This window comes from Typopeltis vanoorti, chromosome 5 (genome assembly GCF_054136105.1).
Source record: "Typopeltis vanoorti isolate ZY-2024b chromosome 5, IOZ_Tvanoo_1.0, whole genome shotgun sequence".
In the NCBI taxonomy this organism is placed as follows: Eukaryota; Metazoa; Arthropoda; class Arachnida; order Uropygi; family Thelyphonidae; genus Typopeltis; species Typopeltis vanoorti.
The window spans coordinates 32,452,501-32,475,004 of NC_143553.1; the positions used below are offsets into that span (position 1 = coordinate 32,452,501).

General features: G+C 36.2%; 1 protein-coding gene across 9 annotated transcripts in view; it reads right to left on the bottom strand.

The window, feature by feature from the left end:
* Window positions 1-22,504, bottom strand: part of LOC150106294 (N-acetyl-D-glucosamine kinase-like) — a 285,728-nt gene that overhangs the window by 234,138 nt on the left and 29,086 nt on the right. For 8 of the 9 annotated variants that reach the window (XM_090392325.1, XM_090392323.1, XM_090392318.1 and 5 more), the window contains exon 2: window positions 16,321-16,405. Coding sequence is in view for 5 of the 9 variants with exons in the window: in XM_090392323.1 (XP_090248449.1) it covers window positions 16,321-16,405 (85 nt within the window). In the remaining 4 variants the exon portion in view is untranslated. Of the gene's footprint in view, window positions 1-16,320; window positions 16,406-22,233; window positions 22,283-22,504 lie in introns of those variants that run through there. The other variant, XM_090392322.1, reaches the window with a different exon arrangement.

The following is a 22,504-nucleotide window of genomic DNA, read 5'->3' on the forward strand; positions in this document are numbered from 1 at the left end:
TTTAATTAAATCTCGGTTCTAGTCATTCAATTTTTTTTCATAAAACTATGTATGTTAACCGAGTCAATAATCATTCTGCTCTATATACATACATATATATATATATATATATATACATACATACATACATATATATATATATATATATATACATACATACATACATATATATATATATATATATATATACATACATATATATATATATATATATACATACATATATATATATATATATATATACATACATATATATATATATATATATATACATACATATATATATATATATATATATACATACATATATATATATATATATATATACATACATATATATATATATATATATATATATATATATATATATACATATATATATATATATATATATATACATACATATATATATATATATATATATATATACATACATACATATATATATATATATATATACATACATACTGTTGTAAAGTTTGGTCAGTAACTTTAACAAACCAGATAGATTGTAGTGTAGCTTGTTCTCTCTATATAGTGCATATGCTCCAGAAGATGACCTTGATATAAAAATCAAAATGTCGAATGTAGAGTTTAGTTATATTAAACTAAAGGTTTACTCAAACACGGTAGTTGTCTCCATAATTTTCAAAAATGAACTCGGATCACCGTGCAAACCTAAAAGAAAGGATTCAGATCATCCATGGAAATTATACCTACAAGCTGTGCAATCGGTACAGAAGTTAAAGATACGTACTTCCCTACTGATCAATCGACTGGCCTTTTTAAAGAGATGCAGAGATAATTACCTTATTCCTCCCTGCATCAAGTTGAAAAAGAAATTTATGTCCGCTAAAGCACTCTGCATATATGACTGCACAAAGAAAGCAATGCTTAGAGAACAGATACAAACCTCGAAATTTGGTTTCAAAATTGCAATCTGAAGTATCGGGCTATATAAATCCAGATATTCTACAAATACTGGAAAGAATTGCGGACAATTCAGCCAAATATACCCTGGAAAATAATAAAGAAAAACTCAAGGACAAATTTCACAGTTTGAAACAACGGCAAAATATGGCTGCCTATCACAAGAATACAACCAATCAGGAGATCTCTGCCCCGGTAAACACCTCCAACAATGAACAACAAAGGAGTGACCAACCACCGGCAAGCAAGAACCATGTGATCAACCTATAAAGCCACACCTTAAACATCGGCGAACTTGCGCTACTGGATAAAGGTCTTAACTACACAATAGCACCTAAAAAGGTAAACAAATTCGATTTCATTTACCACATAGAAAGAGGCATCAGGTCGCTACCCAACAATATAGCCGATAAAATATGATTAGAAACTAGTAATGTCCTAAACAATAAGAAATCATACATAACAATCTCACAAAAATGGAACTAGCAGCACTAAAGTCATTAAACGCCAACCAAGACATAATAATAACGAAATTGAATAAAGGCAATGCCACTGTCATCCTTGACAGGCCAACATACATACTTCAGATGAATCAACTAGCAGCCAATAACAACACCTACAAGTTGGTAAACTATAACCCAACAAACAGGATAAAAAATAAAACAGAGAAACTACTCAAGTCTGTCACTTCTTGGCACACCTGACACGGTTAAAAACCCTTATCCCACTATGCCTGCTCCCCCAGGATATATGTTGTCCTGAAAATACACAAACAAAATGTACCGCTCTGACCTATTGTGGAAGGAATAAATAGCCCTAGTTACCACTTAGCCAAGAAATTAGCGTCGACACTCAAGGAGTTGGTAGGTCATATCCCTCCTACATAAAGAACACACAACACTTTATAAACAAAATTAAAAACATAACACTCGACAAAGATGACTTATTAGTCAGTTTTGACGTTTCTGCCCTTCACAAATGTCCCCATCAATGACACAATTCTCTTACTACAGAACAAATTTCCACCCGACATTACGGCCCTCTTTGCCCACATACTACATTCCGGTTGCTTCGTGTGGCAAAACAAATTTTACCTACAAAAAGAAGGTACAGCCATGGGCTCCCCACAATCACTAACTTATACATGGAAACTTTTGAGCAAAGGGCTCGTGATTCCGCCACTCTAAAACCTACAATATGGCTTAGATACGTTGACAATGTGTTCACTATCTGGCCGCATGGGTGACAAATGCTAAACACATTTCTTAGCCACCTGAACAAACAACATGAACGCATACAATTTACCATCGAAATTGAAAATCAGAACTCGCTCCCATTCCTAGACACACTAGTCACACGCCTTCCCTCAGGCAGTCTATCCTTCACAGTCTAGCGAAAACCAACACACACGGGTCAATACATACATGCTAAATCATACCACCACCCATCACAAAAATATGGAGTCATTAACAACCTTTCAGTGGCAAACTCTGAAGAAAACATTGATTGTTTCTGCCAGAGAGGCATGTGGTGAGGTTGTTTGCAAGGATAAAAAAATAAGAACTCCCTGGTGGACACAGGAAGTTAAAGAGGCAGTGAAGGAAAAAAAGAAAGCATATCAAAAGTTTCTGTCAAATACATCAGCTTGTGCTCTTAAAGAATATAGAGACAAATGCAAGAATGCTAAACACTGTGTAAAACTAGCTAAACAAAAGTCATGGGAGGATTTTGGCATGAATATAGAAAATAAATATCAAGAAGGTGGTAAAATATTCTGGAGGTTGTTGAAGAGGCTTAGGAATGGAGGAAAGAGTGCTGTAAAAGGAGTTAGAGATGATAAAGGTGACATGAAAACGGGAGAAAAAGATATCCTTGAAGTATGGAGTAATTACTTTGAAAAACTGCTAAATGAAACAAGCAGTTATGATAGCATAGTAGTAAAAAACACTGATCAGGAATACATATCCATACTTGAAGTAGAAAAAGCCATCAAAGACTTGAAATGTGGAAAGGCAGCAGGAGTAGATGATATCTGACCAGAAATGCTGAAGTATGGTGGTATAAGAGTCTTACAGTGGCTGCACTGCATAGTTCAGAAAGCCTGGATAGAGGGACGAATTCCCGATGATTGGAGTAGAGCTCTAATAGTATACCAATATATAAAAAGGGAAATAAAACTGAATGTGAGAATTACAGAGGTATTTGCCTACTGAGTGTTCCTGGCAAGATCTATGCAAGTATACTTGAGAAATGTTGAGAAGAATTGTGGAAGAAAAGCTTGGTGAAGAACAAGCTGGATTCAGGCCAAATAGAGACTGTCAGGATCAGATCTTCACTTTACGACAAATAGTCGAGAAAGCATGGGAATATAACAAAGATCTGTATTTAAGTTTTGTCGATTTGGAAAAGGCATATGACAAGATGCCAAGAGAGAAGCTATTCAATACAATGCAGTTATATGGTGTCAATGGGGCATTATATCAAGCAATACTTAGTCTTTATTTGAGTTGTAAGTCAGCAGTTAGAATTGAAGGAAGTACAGGAAGATGGTTTAATGATAAATCTGGTGTGAGACAAGGATGTACATTATCTACTCTGTTATTCATTATCTATATGGATCACATTATGAAGGAAAGTGGTATTAAACATGATATCAAAATTGGAGATGTTAATGTCAGCACTTTGCTTTATGCAGATGATTTTATACTTCTAAATAAATCTGCTACAAGTCTGCAAGATTCTCTGACTAAATTGCATAGCTGTTGTAATAGATATGGTATGAAGGTCAGCAATAAAAAGACAAAGACAATGAAAATAGGCAGAATCATTGAAAATGTGAACTGTGTTGTGAATGGAGAACCTGTAGAACAAGTAAAACATTTCAGCTATTTAGGCACGATTTTTACTGAAGATGGTAAATTAAATATAGAAATAGACAACAGAATCAGCAAAGCTGGTATGGTGGGAAGTCAATTGAATAAATTCATATGGAATAAGAGAGAAATCAGTCGGAACACTAAATTAGCTGTGTACAAGACAGTGTTCAAACCAGTTTTAACTTATGGATCTGAGAGCTGGGTCAGAAGTAAAACACTTGACCAAAGACTAGAGACCACAGATATGAGAGTCCTGAGAAAGATTATAGGCATGAACAGATGGCATCAATGGCAATATCATATTAAAAACGAGGATATTAGGAAAGAACTTGACATTGTCAGCATCCAGGAATGCGTTAGCAGAGCTAATCTTAGGTGGTATGGTCACTTAAACAGAATGGGTGAGGAAAGATTAGCAAAACAAGTGTTCTCTGCCAGGTTGGCAGCAAAACGACCCAGAGGAAGACCAAGATATACGTGGATTGATGTGTTGCAAAGTGCCTTAGACGATAGAAATATAAGATCTGATAATGTTGGAGTCTTGACAAGTAACAGACTGATTTGGAGGAAAATTGTAGATAGGAAGTTAGTAATGATGTAAATTTTTCATGTAGTACTATCATATCCTGTACACCCCTTGAGGGTACATGGCAGGAATTTGATGATGATGATGATGAAAAACAGGGCCATAATAATTTGCTCTAACCTGAAGCAAGAACTAAAAATCAGCAGCAACACATTCATAAATAATGGCTATAACAAAAACACCATCAATAAAATACTCTATAAAACATCAACAAAAAAGAATCTATATTACCGTAAAATCATAGCCATCCCATACATTAAAGGGTTATCAGAAAAAATCAACAGATCCTACACCATTATAACCTCAATGCCACCTACTAAACTTAAAAACATATGCAACTCCTCTAAGGCACATCCTCCAATTGGCACATCCTGGAGTTTATTGCATTCACTGCACCTGTAACTTACCATACATTGGTGAAACAGGACGTACAATCCCTATATGTAAGAAAGAACACATAAGTCACATTAAATATAGCCATTATGGTGAAGCAGGCCTCTCAGATCACGTGCTCAACACCTTACAGCAAATCGACTGGAAAACTACCCACTCTTTACACCATACAAAAACCTGGTACGAAAGGAAATTTAAGGAAGCCTTCGAAATTCTGATAAACGACCCAAATATCAACAACAATGGTGGCATGAGCATTCCAAGAATTTGGATGGCACACATTCACAGCCTACCTAATACATAAGATCCAGCATAAGTCGGGACTCTAGCCAACTTCTAGCTAGTATTAAAAACCTTTCCATACCAACTGGTTGGAATGTATATAATCATATTGTAAATATATGTGTGTCTTTGTGTGTGTGTATATGTATATATATATATATATATATATATGATGAAAAAGCTTTAATGACTGATACTGAGAGAAAAAAAGATGACATGGTATATTTGAAATGATACTACTAGTTTACTAGTTTCATTGAATTGATCAAAATCTTCAGGTATCACAATCAAAGAAATATATAAAGAATTACAAAGACTTAAAATTGTAATAACAGAACAAGTACAAAAAAGACAGTAGCGTATTTGAAAACAAAATGCGAGCTTGAGTTCCAAACAAACATATACTATGCGCTGTCGCGAGTGCATCAATACTGAACAGAGGCAACGTGTGCATCAGAGAGATTGAAACTTAGGCTGTTATTGATATGAGAAGAATCTAGAGAAATCTCTCGAGATTCGACAATCTTTCTCTTGAGTTCATCATAGCACACATGGATGTTAGAAGTTTGAGTCCAGTTCATAATGTGTTGGCGGCCTTCGTTTTTTGTTGACACTTGTTTAGGTGGTCTAAAAATCTCTTTTACCTTCGAACTGGAATCCGATGACTGCCTCCCCTTTTTAGACCTGAAACTTACCAAATGTGCTGAGAGTATTAAAATCTCAATTTTTAGAAAGCCTACTCATACTGATAGATACCTTCATGCTTCCTCCCATCACTATCCCCCACAAAAATTTGGTATTATTTCCATCTTAGCTGACTGAGCAAAATCTTTACTTACAGAAGAAACAGAAATTGAAAAGGAACTCCTTTTTCTTAAAAAAACTTTTATTAATAATGGTTTCTCTCCTAAGAAAATTGACAAATTTCTTTCCCCCAGTCACTCAACTACTTCTGAAGATCCCTCTTCCCCCAGAGCCTTCATCTCTTTGCCTTACATCAGCTCTCTTTCGCCAAAACTGGCAAAAATTCTCAAGAAGTTTAACTTCAGAACTTGCTTCACTATGCTCCCAAAACTTTGTTCAATACTTAGTAAACCTAAAGAGAAACATCTTCCAACTCAGTTTCCAGGAGTGTACAAGATTTTATGTGATTGTGGAAAGCCATACTATGGCCAGACTGCTAAATTCATCCTTCTACATTTGAAAAAACACTGCAGAGATATCTCCTATAACAGGACTAGAGCCAGTGCTCTCTCTAGCCACGTTCTCTTTTCAGTTAACTCAGACGAAGGCCGCCAACACATTGTGAACTGGACTGAAACTTCTAACATCCATGTGTGCTATGATGAACTCGAGAGAAAAATTGTTGAATCTAGAGAAATTTCTCTCGATTCTTCTCATATCAATAACAGCCTAAGTTTCAATCTCTCTGACGCACACGTTGCCTCTGTTCAGTATTGGCGCACTCGCGACAGCACATAGTATACGTTTGTTTGGAACTCAAGTTCGCATTTTGTTTTCAAACACACTACTGCCTTTTTGTACTTGTTCTGTTATTACAATTTTAAGTCTCTGTAATTCTTATATATTTCTTTAATTGTGATACCTGAAGATGTTGATCAATTCAATGAAACTAGTAAACTAGTAGTATCTTTTCAAATATACCATGTCATCTTTTTTTCTCTCGGTATCAGTCAGTAAAGCTTTTTCATAATATTCCAAGTAAGTAAAAATGAATTCTGAAAAAAAAAAAAAAAAAATATATATATATATATATATATATATATATATACACACACACACACACACACATAGACTTCTTGTTGTGCCCAATGTAATTCTACAACCAACAGATAATATTATTAATAGGACTCTAGCGTTGATGTATATTCTATTTTTTTTTTTTTTCCCACTAGAGGTCAGACCAACAATTGTTATAAAGGTTGGTCAGTAACTTTAACAAACCAGATAGACTGTAGTGTAGCTTGTTCTCTGTATATAGTGCATATGCTCCAGAAGATGATCTTGATATAAAGGTCGAAACATCGAATGTAGAGTTTAGTTATATTAAACTAAAGTTTTACTCAAACATGGTAGTTGTCTCCATAATTTTCAAAAATGTACTCGGATCACCATGCAAGCCTAAAAGGAAGGACTGAGTCTTTAAGATTTGGTTGTTTTTTTTTAGCTCTTGCACTTTTGCATCCAATAATTTGCATACTTCAGTTAGCCATTTACCTTATAGCTACTTGACTTAAAAAATCTTTTATAGAAATATTTTTCAATGTGATACTCATTTTTATCCTACTCAACACTATAATAGGATGAGATCTTCTCTATGGTGATCCCTTTCTGCTTCAAATTCTGTGTATGATTTTGTATCAAGAATCAGTCTGATGAGATCACTATTAATAATAAGATTAATAAAAGTTTTCTTCTTATTTCTTGAATTAAGTTTTCTTGAATTTCAGCACATCTCTACAATAAAATGTGATGTTCTACCAAGATACAAATATTATCAGGTATTTTCCATGGTTATTAGTCTAGCCTTTTCTCCATAATTTTACCAAAATATCTATATATCTGGGATTCATTTCCCAGTTTACTGTTTGTCTCCAAGAACCAGTTTTTCTCTGTAACAACTATTTTTGCACTGCCAGTAGCTTCTATGATACATTACAATTTTTTTTTTTTTCATATGGGGTTTCCCATCCACCGTCCCTTTGGGCTGGTTGAGCCCTCCTAGAGAAGGATTAAGTATGTATTTTATGACTATAGATCCATGTGTGTTCAAGGGTCAGTTTGCCTGTTCTGAGGGATGAAAAACCCAAGTTTCCAGGTGAAAAAATCCTCTACTTCTGTATAAGACTGGCTAACACACCTTTAATCGAGCCAGATAAAGGTTCCTCACATCATGGACGAGAATCAAACCGAGGTCTTTCTGACCAAAAATCTTCATCTATACTGATTGAGCTATGGAGACTCTTATAAAGGGATGCTTAAGGGTCAAAGCTGTATAACTTAGAGGAGACCTCCACATAGCCTTTAAAGGAATGCGGAGAACCGACCAGGGCTTCTGACCTAATGTCCAATCCTCACCTTCTCGTGATGCACCCTGTTGGGTATTTACTTGGATACTGAACGGACGAGGATGGGCTGATAATTTGGGATTTAGCCGACCAAATTGTATTCTTATTGGTTAAACCAAAATATAGAATGATGGTACAACATGACAAAATTTCATGCCGGCTGGGGGATCGCCCGGTTAAACAAGGCCCTTGTTGTTTTCGCCATGGAACCAGGGCGAACAGCGAAAAGTCAGCTACTGGAACAAATCTGAAAATAAACCCCAACTCAACATCACCAGAGTTAAAGATCGGTACTATCAACGTAAGGAGCCTGAATGGCAAGGAAATGGAGCTAGCTGAGGAATTAGATAAGTACCAGATTGACATAATAGGGGTGACTGAAACAAAAAAGACCAAAACTGGTGAGATCTTTCTGAGCAATAAATACAAAATGTTATATTCAGGCAATGACAATCAAGGAAAAGAAGGAGTAGCCATAGTATTCAACACAAAATACGAGGCTAATCTTCTTGAATGGCAGGCAGTCTCAAGTAGAGTAATGTGGGCAAATATGAGAATGGGGAACTGGACAATGAGAATTATTTATGCCTATGGTCTCACAGAAGGTTCTACTAAGGTAGAAGTGGAGGAATTTTTTGAGGCTTTAGAAAAAGCAACTGACACAATGAAAAATTGGTCCTTGTTGGGGATCTAAATAGCTGAGTAGGAAATGATTGTGAGACATACAAAAATATTTTGGGAAAATTTGGAGAAAAGAGCAAAGCTAATAATAATGGCAAATATCTGTTGGATTTCTGCTCAGGACATGGACTGGTTATTACTAACACCATGTTCCAACATAAAAATGTGCACAAATTCACATGGAGAGAAGAGGCTAGGAATAAGAAAAGTCTCGTTGACTATGTTATTGTTGATAGTGATGTTTTCTCCCTGGTGCAGGACACCAGAGTGTACAGAGGATTTGAAATTTGAAGTAATCACTATTTAGTCTTGAGCAGGATAAAATTGAATTTCATATTGAAAAGAATAACATGTAAGAAAGTTTTAAAGCGAATAAAAGTTGAGCAGCTCTCAGATGTGAACTGTAGGCTAAAATACACAAAGATTATTGAAGAAAAAATGAAAGAGTTTCAGAACAGGAATCAAACCTTGGAGATTCAGTGGCAAACTCTGAAGAAAACATTGATTGATTCTGCCAGAGAGGCATGTGGTGAAGTTATCTAAGGATAAAAAAATCAGAACTCCCTGGTGGACACAGGAAGTTAAAGAGGCAGTGAAGGAAAAGAAGAAAGCATACCAAAAGTTCATGTCAAATAAGTCAGCTTGTGTTCTTAGAGAATATAGAGACAAATGCAAGAAAGCTAAACACTGTGTAAAACTAACTAAACAAAAGTCATGGGAGGACTTTGGCAAGAATATAGAAAATAAATATCAAGAAAATGGCAAAATATTCTGGAGGTTGTTGAAGAAGCTTAAGAATGGAGGAAAGAGTACTGTAAAAGGAATTAGAGATGATAAAGGTGACATGAAAATGGGAGAAAAAGATATCCTTGAAGTATGGAGTAATTACTTTGAAAAACTGCTAAATGAAACAAGCAGTGATGACAGCACAGTGTTAAAAAACACTGACCAGGCATGCAGTCAGGAATACATATCCATACTAGAAGTAGAAAAAGCCATCAAAGGCTTGAAATGTGGAAAGGCAGCAGGAGTAGATGATATTCGACCAGAAATGCTGAAGTATGGTGGTATAAGAGTCTTACAGTAGCTGCACTGCATAGTTCAGAAATCCTGGACAGAGGGACGAATTCCCAATGATTGGAGTAGAGCTCTCATAGTACCCATATATAAAAAGGGAAATAAAACTGCATGTGAGATGTGAGAATAACAGAGGTATTTCCCTACTGAGTGTTCCTGGCAAGATCTATGCAAGTATACTTGAGAAACGGTTGAGAAGAATTGTGGAAGAAAAGCTTGGTGAAGAACAAGCTGGATTCAGGCCAAATAGAGGCTGTCAGGATCAGATCTTCACTTTACGACAAATAGTTGAGAAAGCATGGGAATATAACAAAGATCTGTATTTAAGTTTTGTCGATCTGGAAAAGGCATATGACAAGGTGCCAAGAGAGAAGCTATTCAATACGCTTCAGTTATATGGTGTCAATGGGGCATTATATCAAGCAATACTTAGTCTTTATTTGAGTTGTAAGTCAGCAGTTAGAATTGAAGGAAGTACAGGAAGATAGTTTAATGTTAAATCTGGTGTGAGACAAGGATGTACATTATCCTCTCTGTTATTCATTATCTATATGGATCACATTATGAAGGAAAGTGGTATTAAACATGATATCAAAATTGGAGATGTTAATGTCAGCTCTTTGCTTTATGCGGATGATGTTATACTTCTAAATAAATCTGCTACAAGTCTGTAAGATTCTCTGACTAAATTGAATAGCTGTTGTAATAGATATGGTATGAAGGTCAGCAATAAAAAGACAAAGACAATGAAAATAGGCAGAATCACTGAAAATGTGAACTGTGTTGTGAATGGAGAACCTGTGGAACAAGTAAAACATTTCAGCTATTTAGGCACGATTTTTACTGAAGATGGTAAATTAAATATAGAAATAGTCAACAGAATCAGCAAAGCTGGTATGGTGGGAAGTCAATTGAATAAATTCATATGGAATAAGAGAGAAATCAGTCGGAACACTAAATTAGCTGTGTACAAGACAGTGTTCAAACCAGTTTTAACTTATGGATCTGAGAGCTGGGTCAGAAGTAAAACACTTGACCAAAGACTAGAGACCACTGATATGAGAGTCCTGAGAAAGATTATAGGCATGAACAGATGGCATCAATGGCAATATCATATTAAAAACGAGGATATTAGGAAAGAACTTGACATTGTCAGCATCCAGGAATGCGTTAGCAGAGCTAATCTTAGGTGGTATGGTCACTTAAACAGAATGGATGAGGAAAGATTAGCAAAACAAGTGTTCTCTGCCAGGTTGGCAGCAAAACGACCCAGAGGAAGACCAAGATATAGGTGGATTGATACGGTACAAAATGCTTTAGACGATAGAATATAAGATCTGATAATGCTGGAGTCTTGACAAGTAACAGACTGATTTGGAGGAAAATTGTAGATAGGAAATTAATAATGATGTAATATTTTTCATGTAGTACTATCATATCCTGTACACCCCTTGAGGGTACATGGCAGGAATTTGATGATGATGATGATGATGACTCTTATACATTACAATAACACAAATAGATCAAATTGCCCAGTTTCCCCATTTTGAAATTTGCAAAAATTATTCTACTTGAAACTGTCTACCATTCAAGTTTATCTTCATGTTTAATGTTGAACATCATGTGTTAAGTGTGAGTACTGGGAGAAACTCATGTTAGAGCCTTAATGGAGTGAAACAGCACTGAGAAAGGATTTAAAATATTTCATTTTTCTGATATTTTGTCTCAATCACTGAGCTATCATCAGGGAGTCAATATGAAATCTGTAACACACACACAAAGGCAACACAAAATTAAGTGAAACACATAGATGAACGACTAGAGTCCTGACTAGGTGGAGCAACCTCTGTGGGCACCTGCCATATTGTACTCCCTGATGATGATGTCTCAGTGAATGAGACAAAATATTGGAAGAATTAAATAATGTTTTTAATCCTTTCTCAGTGCTGTTTTACTCAATTAAGCCTCTAACATGAGTGTTGAACACTATAAATACTTCCTTACTTACTTTTCTTATGCCTAGTACCTGAACAAACAGTTATGCTTATAATTTAGAAGTCTGCAAGTTTTGATGTTCTTAGTACTAAAAACAACATGAATGTAGAATGCATTCATATGACATAAGCATCTCCATAGAGCAACTGGAAAGATCTATCCTCATTGTGACAATAAAAATCTTTACATGGTCATTTACAAGTGATTGTCAGTTAGCCTATCTCATATGGAGGTAGCCGATTTTTTATTTTATTTTTTATTTATCTATCAGAAACTGGGGGTTTTCATCCTGCATACAAGCAAATCGGCCAGAGTGTACATGCAGTATACAGACAAAAAATATAGTAGGCAGTAGACAGCACTGGGTGTAGATAATGAAGAGTGGCATTCTAAATAGATGGAAGATTAAGTAATGTAAAAAGCAGGTTGTGAGTGGTGTGTACTCCCATGACGAGTCTATGGACTCCTCTGAGGTGTAACATAATAAAAACAGCAATGACATTTCTCTAATTCCTTTGCTAGCTCTACCAAGGCTTCTTATAATGCTTATATTAAATTATGTTGCGTTTGAGATTTTTTAAACGAGTATTTTTATGTCGTTTTTTTTTAAGGACAGTTTGTTTTAAGTAACTAATCCACAATAATCCCATGAGTTCTATAGGAAATCACTTAGCAGTACACAATAAAGCAAACTGGCAGTAGTGCTATATGCATATTCACAGTTTTAGCTAAACTGAATTAGAGAGGGTTATATAAGGTTTATTTTTTCACTTCGATGAGTTCTGCATATTATAATTTGCAACAGAAGCTACAATGATTGCAACCTGTGCATTTTATAGCAGCATAACTACAGTGAGTTAGATGATATCCAACCTTCTTTGACCTTTTCTTAGTCCCTGAACATGAACACTGACTGCTTCAGATATGTAAACACTGAACACCATCTAACATGTGTATAATAAAAAAAATAAATTAAAAAAAATAATAATAATTACAGTAATATCTGCAGTTTTACTAATTACTGATCACTGACAGCTACCCATCATCAGAAATTTTATTTTCAGCTTGACCAATAATTTGAACATTAAACCTCCTGAATAATCCAATCCATCCTAAAATTAATTTTTTCAAACATCCAAGAACCAACATGGCAAGATATTATTTTTATACAGGTATCTCCATGGAGTCAGAAGTCTCATTGCTGTAGATCCATTATTCACACAATATCTATCATACCTCTCCTTAACCTCTTTACCGGCCATGGTGGATGAAATAGTGAGACCAAATTGCACTTCTTATCCATGTTATTCAGCAGGTTTACAGAATCGCATCCAGATTTTGCTGGACATCTATAGACGTCATGGCCGAATGGGATGTTAAACTCATTCAGTGACGAAGCACTCACAACCACCTCTGGCAACCCACTGCACACATTCACCACCCTTCAAGCAAAAATCTAGTCCTAACAACCTTGCTAAACCACACTCTTACACAACTTCCACAAGTAATTCCTTGTTCTCTTCCTTCCTCCCATATATTGAGAAAAAAAAAGAAGTCTCCAGTGTGTGTCAACCCTATAAAAACCCCTTTAATACCTTATATACTACTATCACGTCTCCTCTGTTTTGCCTATCACTCTAGTTTTTGAAGCCCATAGATAGTCAATCTATTCCCATAGGAAGCAGACCTGTGACATTTGTCACTCACCTCTGAATCCTATCCACCACTACTTCATCCTCACAGAATCCAGATGTCTTCATCCTCACAGAATATCCAGATGTCTTGATCTGTGTGCAGTAGACCAGATGTGGCCTTATTAAAGGAGGACAATAACTTCTCTATCCCTGCTTGTCAGTGTGTTCTTCAACAACCATGTAATCTGATGTGCTGTTTTGGCTACCTTCGCACCATGCCCTCTAAACTTCAACTCCTCATCCACAATCAGGCCCAAGTCTACCTCATCAGTTTCGTGCAGTTTGGTTCCATAAATATAGTACATAGTACACACTTTTAGGCAGCCATTTACTTCTGCCCACACTGCTGGTCTATTTATCACTTCTTTCTGAAGGATATCTACGTCATCTTCATTTACCATCACTCTTCCCAGTTTTGCATCATCATCAAAAACTAAATATTTCTTGTCAAATCATTTCCTATATCACTGATATACAAAATAAACAAGACAGGACCAAGTACTGAGTCCTGTGGTACACCATTGGTCACCTGTTTTCTCCTGGACTCAACTCCTCCATAAACAACTCTTTGATATCTGTCCATCAACAACGCTGTAATCCAAATCACCAGATTCATATCTATTCTCATTTGCTCCATTTATGCAACACAGTTCTAAGTGGAATCCTGTCAAATGCCTTTGCAGAGTCAGCAGCATCACTGGGTCGCAATTTCCCTTAATCAACTCTATTGTCACTTTATTATAAAAAAATAAGCAACTCACTAAAACAATTCACCAAACAATATTGTCCCATATAGAGTATCATATTCCTATCCACCCATTCCTGAATTCTGTTTCCACCAATTTCTAATAATCTTAATTCCTGAGATGCTAAATGATCTATAATTTTCTAATACCACCACCACTCCTGAGATGTTGAATGAACTATAATTTGCTGCTTCTGTCTTGGACCCTCCTTTATGCAAGGTAATTATCAGCTCCCAGAGGAGCTGATAATTACCTTGCACACTCTCGTAATACACAAGTCAATGATAATGAACAGCCTATTTTTCTACCCACTGCATGGTGAAGGCCTCTCCCATTGAGAGAGAGGTTTTGGGTCTACTACTTCCACATGGTGACCCAGTCCATATTGGGAGAGTATATCTATACTTGGGTGAATGAATGTATGAAGGTGGAAGACAATCACAAACATCCATGCCTAGGTGGGATTCAAACCCATAGCCTATTGGCTAGAGACCGGATACGCTAACCACTCGGCCAATCAGGCCAGCCACAAGTCAATATGCCATCTAATCCCATGGCTATATTTGCACTGAGGTTCTGCAATATGTTAAGCATCTCCATTTCTTCAATCACCACCTAGATGATACTCCCCTGCAAAATCCTCACTCAGTTATGTTTCGTTTACTTCTGTTACCTCCTCTTCTGTTATTTCATCTTGTTCACCTCTATCTCATACTAGATAGCCTCAAATGAAATGTCCTCTGCATTCCTATACTCCTGATATACTTCTACTCTTTGTGGCTTCAATTCCTATGATTAGCAAAACCCCTCCCAAACCATCCTGTTCCTTCTGTCCTCTCTGAGATACTATACCCTTTGCATCAACCAATGCCAAAAACTCCTTGCCTTTATTTCAAATACTTTTGGCATTAGTATACATAATGTATATACTGTATTAACATACATGCTATGTAATTTGTTCTTTTTTTTGTCTCGTCTTCACTATGACAAGCTTTCAGATGATTTTTTAGTTTTCACAGAACCTATGAAACAATTAAGGGTCAATGCATTCACTAGGTCAGTTGTTTCCTCTATCTGCCTTATGGAATTTCATGGAATAGTAATTATGCCACTGCATCACTGTGAAGTAAATTTCCTAAGCTTTCTTATAAATATGTACACATTCCAATAAACATTCCCAAAAATCAGATTTCACAATCAATACACACCACAATGATCATGAAAGGTATTTCCACAGACCTAACATTAAATGACTTTTTACATACTATTCACTTTTTCCAAACCAGTACAACACCTATGATGGAAAATCTGGGTATTTTTTCCCCCTTTTATAATAATCACACCCATGAAAGATTGTAAATAAACCTATGGTACATTAAGTACTGTGAATGGGCTAAGGCTTAGATAACCTGGAAACTTTGCTCTAGAGAACAAAGTAGTTTTTCAAGCACTTCAGGCTTTCAATAAGTAGGTAGGGTGGTATCTCAACACTAGGTAACACAATGCATCTATCAAACTAAAGGCATTTAGAAACATTTATGCCATAACTAGTTTGAACTCGCAGTCTGTTGGTTGGAAAGAACAGAGATGCTGACTGCCTCTTATAGGAAAGTAACTTAGCCATGAGAGGTCATTTTTAAAAACCTGACTTTGTTAATAAAATGGTATGCAGTCTTATCCCCATAGTTTGTTATGTCTTTCTGTAGCAAACTCACTTTTTTTTTTGCTAAAAATCTCTTAAGAATATTCTCATGTCCTAGACAAGACTCAAAATCTCAGCCCTTCAAATGGAAGGGTGCTACTCAAGACTGGACTATGCACTAAGATCAACAAAACATATCACACAAAAAATTAGTTATGAATAGGATAAGAACATAACTGAACTACAAAATAGTTAACACATAATTAGATAATCAAGTTTCTACTCTATATAAGTTAATGTCATAAGCATCCTAACTGAATTTTACTAACCAAGTGGTTTGTGCATGGACCATCTTCACTACTCAAAATCTTTCCTTCTGAATTCAGCAGGACTAGTTTAGAAAAGGAAGCACCACTATAATAAACATAAACCAGTTCAAAAATAAGAAGCACTGTAAAACAAATGTTGCTCTATTATATCAACAAATAAACAAAATATAAAAAACATAAACAAAATATATATAAAAAACTATACCAGAAATGGATATTTTTACTTCAATTCAGTAAGTACTGCTACTTATTAATAACAATTTTTTTTTTCATCTTCAACATTGTTTCATGCAAATTATTATTAATATAGTTATGAAGAAAATTCCATAGAGTTAGAATCATTAAGAAACGTCTCATATAACCACAACCTACATCATAATAACAGGGTGACGGCTGAACTGGATAAGGGAAATGGGTTTACAGTGATACTGCTGGACCTGGCAAAGGCGTTTGACAGGATACCACATGGAATTCTAATCCGTAAACTACAACATATGGGAATGGATATAGGGTTGGTGAGATGGATAGCTGGGTGGTTGATGGAGAGATATCAAAGAGTAGTTTATTCAGGAGTAGAGTCCAAAAAACGGCCTGTGACTAGTGGTGTGCCACAGGGTTCTGTTCTTGGACCACTGCTGTTTAATCTGTTCATTAACGATATAGGGAATGGTCTAAGTGGGACAGTTCATTTGTTCGCTGATGATGCAAAGTTGGGTAGGGCGATAGTGAATGCAGAAGATGTCAAAGTCTTGCAAGATGACTTAGATAGATTGGAGTTCTGGACTAAGGAGAATGGATGTCAATTTAATGTGACAAAATGTAAGGTTATGCATTTCGGAGTGAAAAGATTAGCAGCCGTATACCACATTGGTGGAACTGTACTCCAAGAGATTGATGAGGCCAGGGACTTGGGAGTGTTGGTGGATAGGGAGATGAAGTTTAGGGGGCACATTGCGAAAGTAGCTAAATCAGCTCATCAACTCACTTGGTTGTTGAAAAATACCTTGACGAGCAGAGAAAAACAAGTTATTGTACCTCTGTACCGAGCCCTGATAAGACCTCATCTCGACTACTGTGCCCAGATTTGGTCACCTCGGTTCCTTCTTGATGGGGAGGAGGTTGAGAGGATCCAGAGGCGAGTGACTAAGATGATAGCAGGTCTATGGAATGCACCATATGAGAACAGGTTGAAGATTTGTGGGTTGCAGAAACTAGTTGATAGGCGAAAAAGAGGAGATATGATTGAGACATTCAAATTGCTAAAAGGATTCTATAGGATTAATTCAGATGATATTTTTGAGATCAGGACTGGTGGTGGGAGAACTAGGGGACACCCATGGAAGCTGGGCAAGAGCGTGGTTAGCAGGGGTGTTAGAGCTGGGTTCTTTACTTTTAGAGTGGTAAATGAGTGGAATAAGCTGCCAGAGTCTGTTGTGGGTGCTATGACAGTGAGCGAGTTCAAGGCAAGGTATGATAGATACTGTGATAATGTTGAACAGCTGTGTGAACATGATGTTTAGGGCCTCCCTCGATGAGTCTAAAGACTCCTGGAGTAGCAAGTGGTAATAATAATAATAATAATAATAATAATGAGGTTACTTAAGTTAAAATTTACACTATATGTTAATTAGAGTAACTTTTAATTCATATTTCCAATATTTTGGCAGAATTAAACTGCCATCATATTGAAAAATGAACAAACTGATATGTGCATGCAAGCACTATCTAGGGTAAGTATTACTGAAGTAGCACAACAAAGGCAAGTCATAAGTCCTAAACATTGTCCCCCTCCCCTAATATTCTTGGCTGCTGAATTGAAGTTCTAAGGATGAGTGCTTCCTAGATTTGAGGTAGTTCCTTAAGGTCGAGGCAGATTCTAGGAAAATGTCTTCGATATTTAAATTTGCTCTTGTGGAGTATGGCAGCCTTTTTCCATTATATCTTATGGTGGATGTCCATGGTCGGCAAGCCCAGAGTGGCTGTAATGGTAGAACCTGATGTAGTGTTTGAGTTCAGCAATTCTTATGTTGGCTGTAGTATGACAGCTTACAGCTACATGATACTTGTAGGCTCCTGGTAAGTCTAGAGACTGTGGCTGGTATTTGGGAGAGCAGATAAGGGATTCCAAGTTTTATATGATCATTAAGAGGTTATAAAGTTGTATCTTTTGAGGATTTTTGTTAGTTTTTAGAGTGCCATGAATATGAGGAATGAATGATAATAGATTTGGTGTAGTCTTTGTTCTGGACAGGGGAGTGTGGTTTGGAGTTTTAATATTTTTTTGTATTTGGTGGGGATTACCATAGGATATGAAGGCATTGTGAATGTGTTCAAGTTCAGTGGTGAAAGAATTATTACTGAAGTTGATCAATTTTGCCTTGTTGTACAGGGTTTTAATAATTCCATATTGTCAGGAGAGGTGGAATGTGACTGTTGATGAATATATCCACATGTGCGTGTGTGTGTGAGAGAGAGAGAGAGAGAGAAAGAAAGAAAGAATTGGGAATGCAAGGATCCATCAGCTTGGCATGTTATAAAAGTGTCTAAGAAAGGGGAATTTTTCCCCCCCAAGGTGAACTAGATCGAAGGATGCTGGTTATTAACATGCATTAACAAGGCATTAAGTGTCTAGGAGTCATATGGCCAAATAGAGAACACATAACTTGGCTTTTCAATGAAAGTCTGGCTACAGGAAAGGTACCCAAGGAATGGAAGGGTAAGATAGTGCCATTGCATAAGGGAGGTTGCAGACTGGAAGTGTGGAAGTTATAGGCCAGTTTGTGTGTCATCAGTAGTTGTCAAGGTCTTGGAGAATTAGTGAGGGACTATATACAGCATTGGGAAGATCAGGGTAATGTTATCTGTGAGAATCAACATGGATTTGTTATGGGGCACTCTTGCTTAAGTAATATGATTGCCTTTTATAATAAAGTGACAAGAGCAGTTGATGAGGGAAAGGCATACACTGCCATTTTTTTTTTGGATTTTGCCAAAGCATTTGACAGGGTGCCACATGATAAGCTGATATTTAAATTATGACATATGGGTTTAGATGTCGGGTTAGTCAACTGGATTCATGATTGGCTGTCTGATAGGTATCAGAGAGTTGTGAATGGTGGAGCAGTTTCAAGGAGGCAGAGGGTTACAAGTGGGGTTCCACAGGGCTCAGTACTGGGACCTGTATTGTTTTTTTATATCTTTATATCAATGACATTGTCTATGGATTGCAAGGGGATAGTCAGTTGTGTGCAGATGATGTGAAGCTGGGAAGGGTTATTAGTATATATATAATAATATCCACATCTGTATATATTAATACTAATATTAATATATACAGATGTGGCAGCTTTGCAAGAGGATTTGAATAAACTAGACAGATAGGCAAATGAATGCAGGTATCAGTTTAATGCAGCAAAATGTAACGTCTTGAAGTTTGGGATCCATCGATGGGAGGCTGCATACTCGATTGGAGGAGCCGTACTGGAGGAAGTAAGGGAGACAAGAGATCTGGGGTGATGATCGATAAAAAACTGAAATTCAGGGGACATATTGCAAAGGTGGTGAAGGTAACCCAGAGGATTGCTGCAATACTGAGAAGGAAGCTGACCTGCAGAGATAGAAGAGTTACCATTCCGTTGTATAAGACCCTGAGCAGACCACACTTAGACTATTATTCTCAAATTTGGTCCCCAGGATTTGAAAGGGATAAATCATCTGTGGAAAGGGTGCAGAGGCAGATAACAAAGATGGTTTCAGGACTGTACAATGTTATTTATGAGGATTGGCTGAGAGAATGTGGACAAAGACCTATGACTTGGCTTTGCTATGTAAATGACATGTTCTTCATTTGACATGGTTCTGAGGCTCTTAACACATTCCTAACATATAATAACCAGCACACAGAATCCAGTTCATCTTGGAAAAAAAAAATTGTCTTTCCTTCCTAGATACCTTGATTACATAATATATTCATGATATCATTATGAATAGCTGACATATAAGGCTTGTTACCTACCAGAAAAACCTATAGCATACAGTACACCATTCCCACTCTTCACATTCTGACACTTTCTGATAACTCTCTCGACTCACACATCACTCTATATAAAAAATCTGTTCCTTACTTGCTTGCTTGTTCACTAGATCCATAAACTTCTAGGGATGGCCCCTTGTTCTTCTCTTCTAATCCTCCACTATATATATAATCCACTTCATATTAATCCTGTAAAAGTAAAATCTCCTTATCATCTCAAAAATCTCTTCGTTTTCTTTTCTGCCTGCTCACTGAACTTTGCGCTTTACATTTTCTCAACTGTTTACTATAAGAACCTTACTAGTCCAGGAAATTGCCTTAATTATTAATTTCTAAACCCTCTCCAGAGTTTCTTCACCAGAACAGAAACCAGATAACTAAATATGCCAATAATCTGATCCAGGCCGTGTACAGTAATGCGACCACATTCTTATCTCAATTTGTTGGTCTCCTCTTTATCATAGCTGCAATATGTAATGATATCTTATTAGCAACTCTTGGAAGTAGTCTGTAATATCCCAAATCCCATCCATCTTCTGAAAAGCAGCTTCACCAACCTTTCAGTTCTAAGTTCCAAAGTACAAAAATCATGCACTTAACAACATTAAATTGGTACTTATCAGTCCAACCTAAAATTCTTCCTGGCTTGATGGACTTGACATTACAACATCATTCCTTAAAACTATCCCCAACTCTGCATCATAAGCAATTCAGCTGAATTTCCCTTGTCAATCAACATGAAATATCATTAACAAATGAAATAAAAATAATGTCCAGAAAACCAAATCCTGCCATGCTCAACTAGCTACCTTCATTTTATAGGACACTGCAAACTCTCACATAATCTTCTGTTTTTTTCAGTTTCTATTATTCATTTCGATCTCGCTTTCATCCTGTACACCAACTTACCATGTGGCAATCTATGTAACGCCATCATTAAGTTCAAAAATATCACCATATATGATAATCTCTTATTCAGCACATTCACTTTTTTTTTTCTTCATAAAATGCGAAGGTATAATTCATTATGATTTGAGACAAAAATAGTGAAAAGATGAGATCGCAGTATTGGTTAGAGCATAAAGCAAATAACTCTGGGCAGGAAGGAGAATGAGAGTCAATAGAGAAGTGAATGAAATTGATGGTGTGAAAGATGTTGAAAGTTTTTTTTTACTTGGTTATACTATAAATTAAAGATATCAAGGGATTAAATTCTTGGTTTCATCCTTTATCCAAGGGTAAGCAAACAAAGTTTGCATGTAAAGTCACTTCACAACTGGACTACTTGTATATAGAGGCTGATGGCATCACATTTAGTTGCCTTAGTATCCAATAATGCAATGCACATATCCTTACGGACATGCATAATGCTATGCATTATGCAACAAGCAACTACCCAGACCAGTTTTGACCTTTATTGAGGTCTCATCAGTGGGAGCCAGACCCAGAAGTGATACCAAGGTTGAAGTAATGCAGAAGTCATATCCGTAAGGATATGTGCATTGCATTATGGGATACTAAGGCAACTGATGTGAAGTCATCAGCATCAGCTTTTATATACAGTAATCCCTCGATTAATGCGCCCCGGATTAGTGTGTTTTCGATTAGTGCGTCATTTTTTTTCGATATACCCAAATTCAATTAGTGAGCCTATATACATCTTAAAAATAAATGTTACAAATTTTAAAAATTTTCAATCTATACATTTTTTATGGCTAACTATTTTAAAAAATCACTTACCAGAATGAAATAATTTAGTTACTGATTTAAAACATTTTACAAAGTTATTTGTAATGGCATACTACACTACCTCCATGTACTCTATGTTCCAAATTTTTACTGCCAAAATTTATGTCGTCTGTTAATTACATAGCATTTACCTGATCATATCTAGTTCCTCCTTTGCATTAATTTCCTTACATTTTTTTTTATTATTTTAAAGTATTTTCCCAACCTTTCATCATGAGTAAAAGAATTAGTAAGCAAAAAAGTGAAAGTGTGAAAATGATTCGAAAAGTAATCTCACTGGAACAAAAAGTTGAAATAATAAAGAAAGTGAACAAGGCAAGTCCAGAGCAAAGATAAGACAAGAACACAAAAATGGGTGAATCAACTATAAGAGCAATTTTAAGCAAAGCTGATGAATACAAA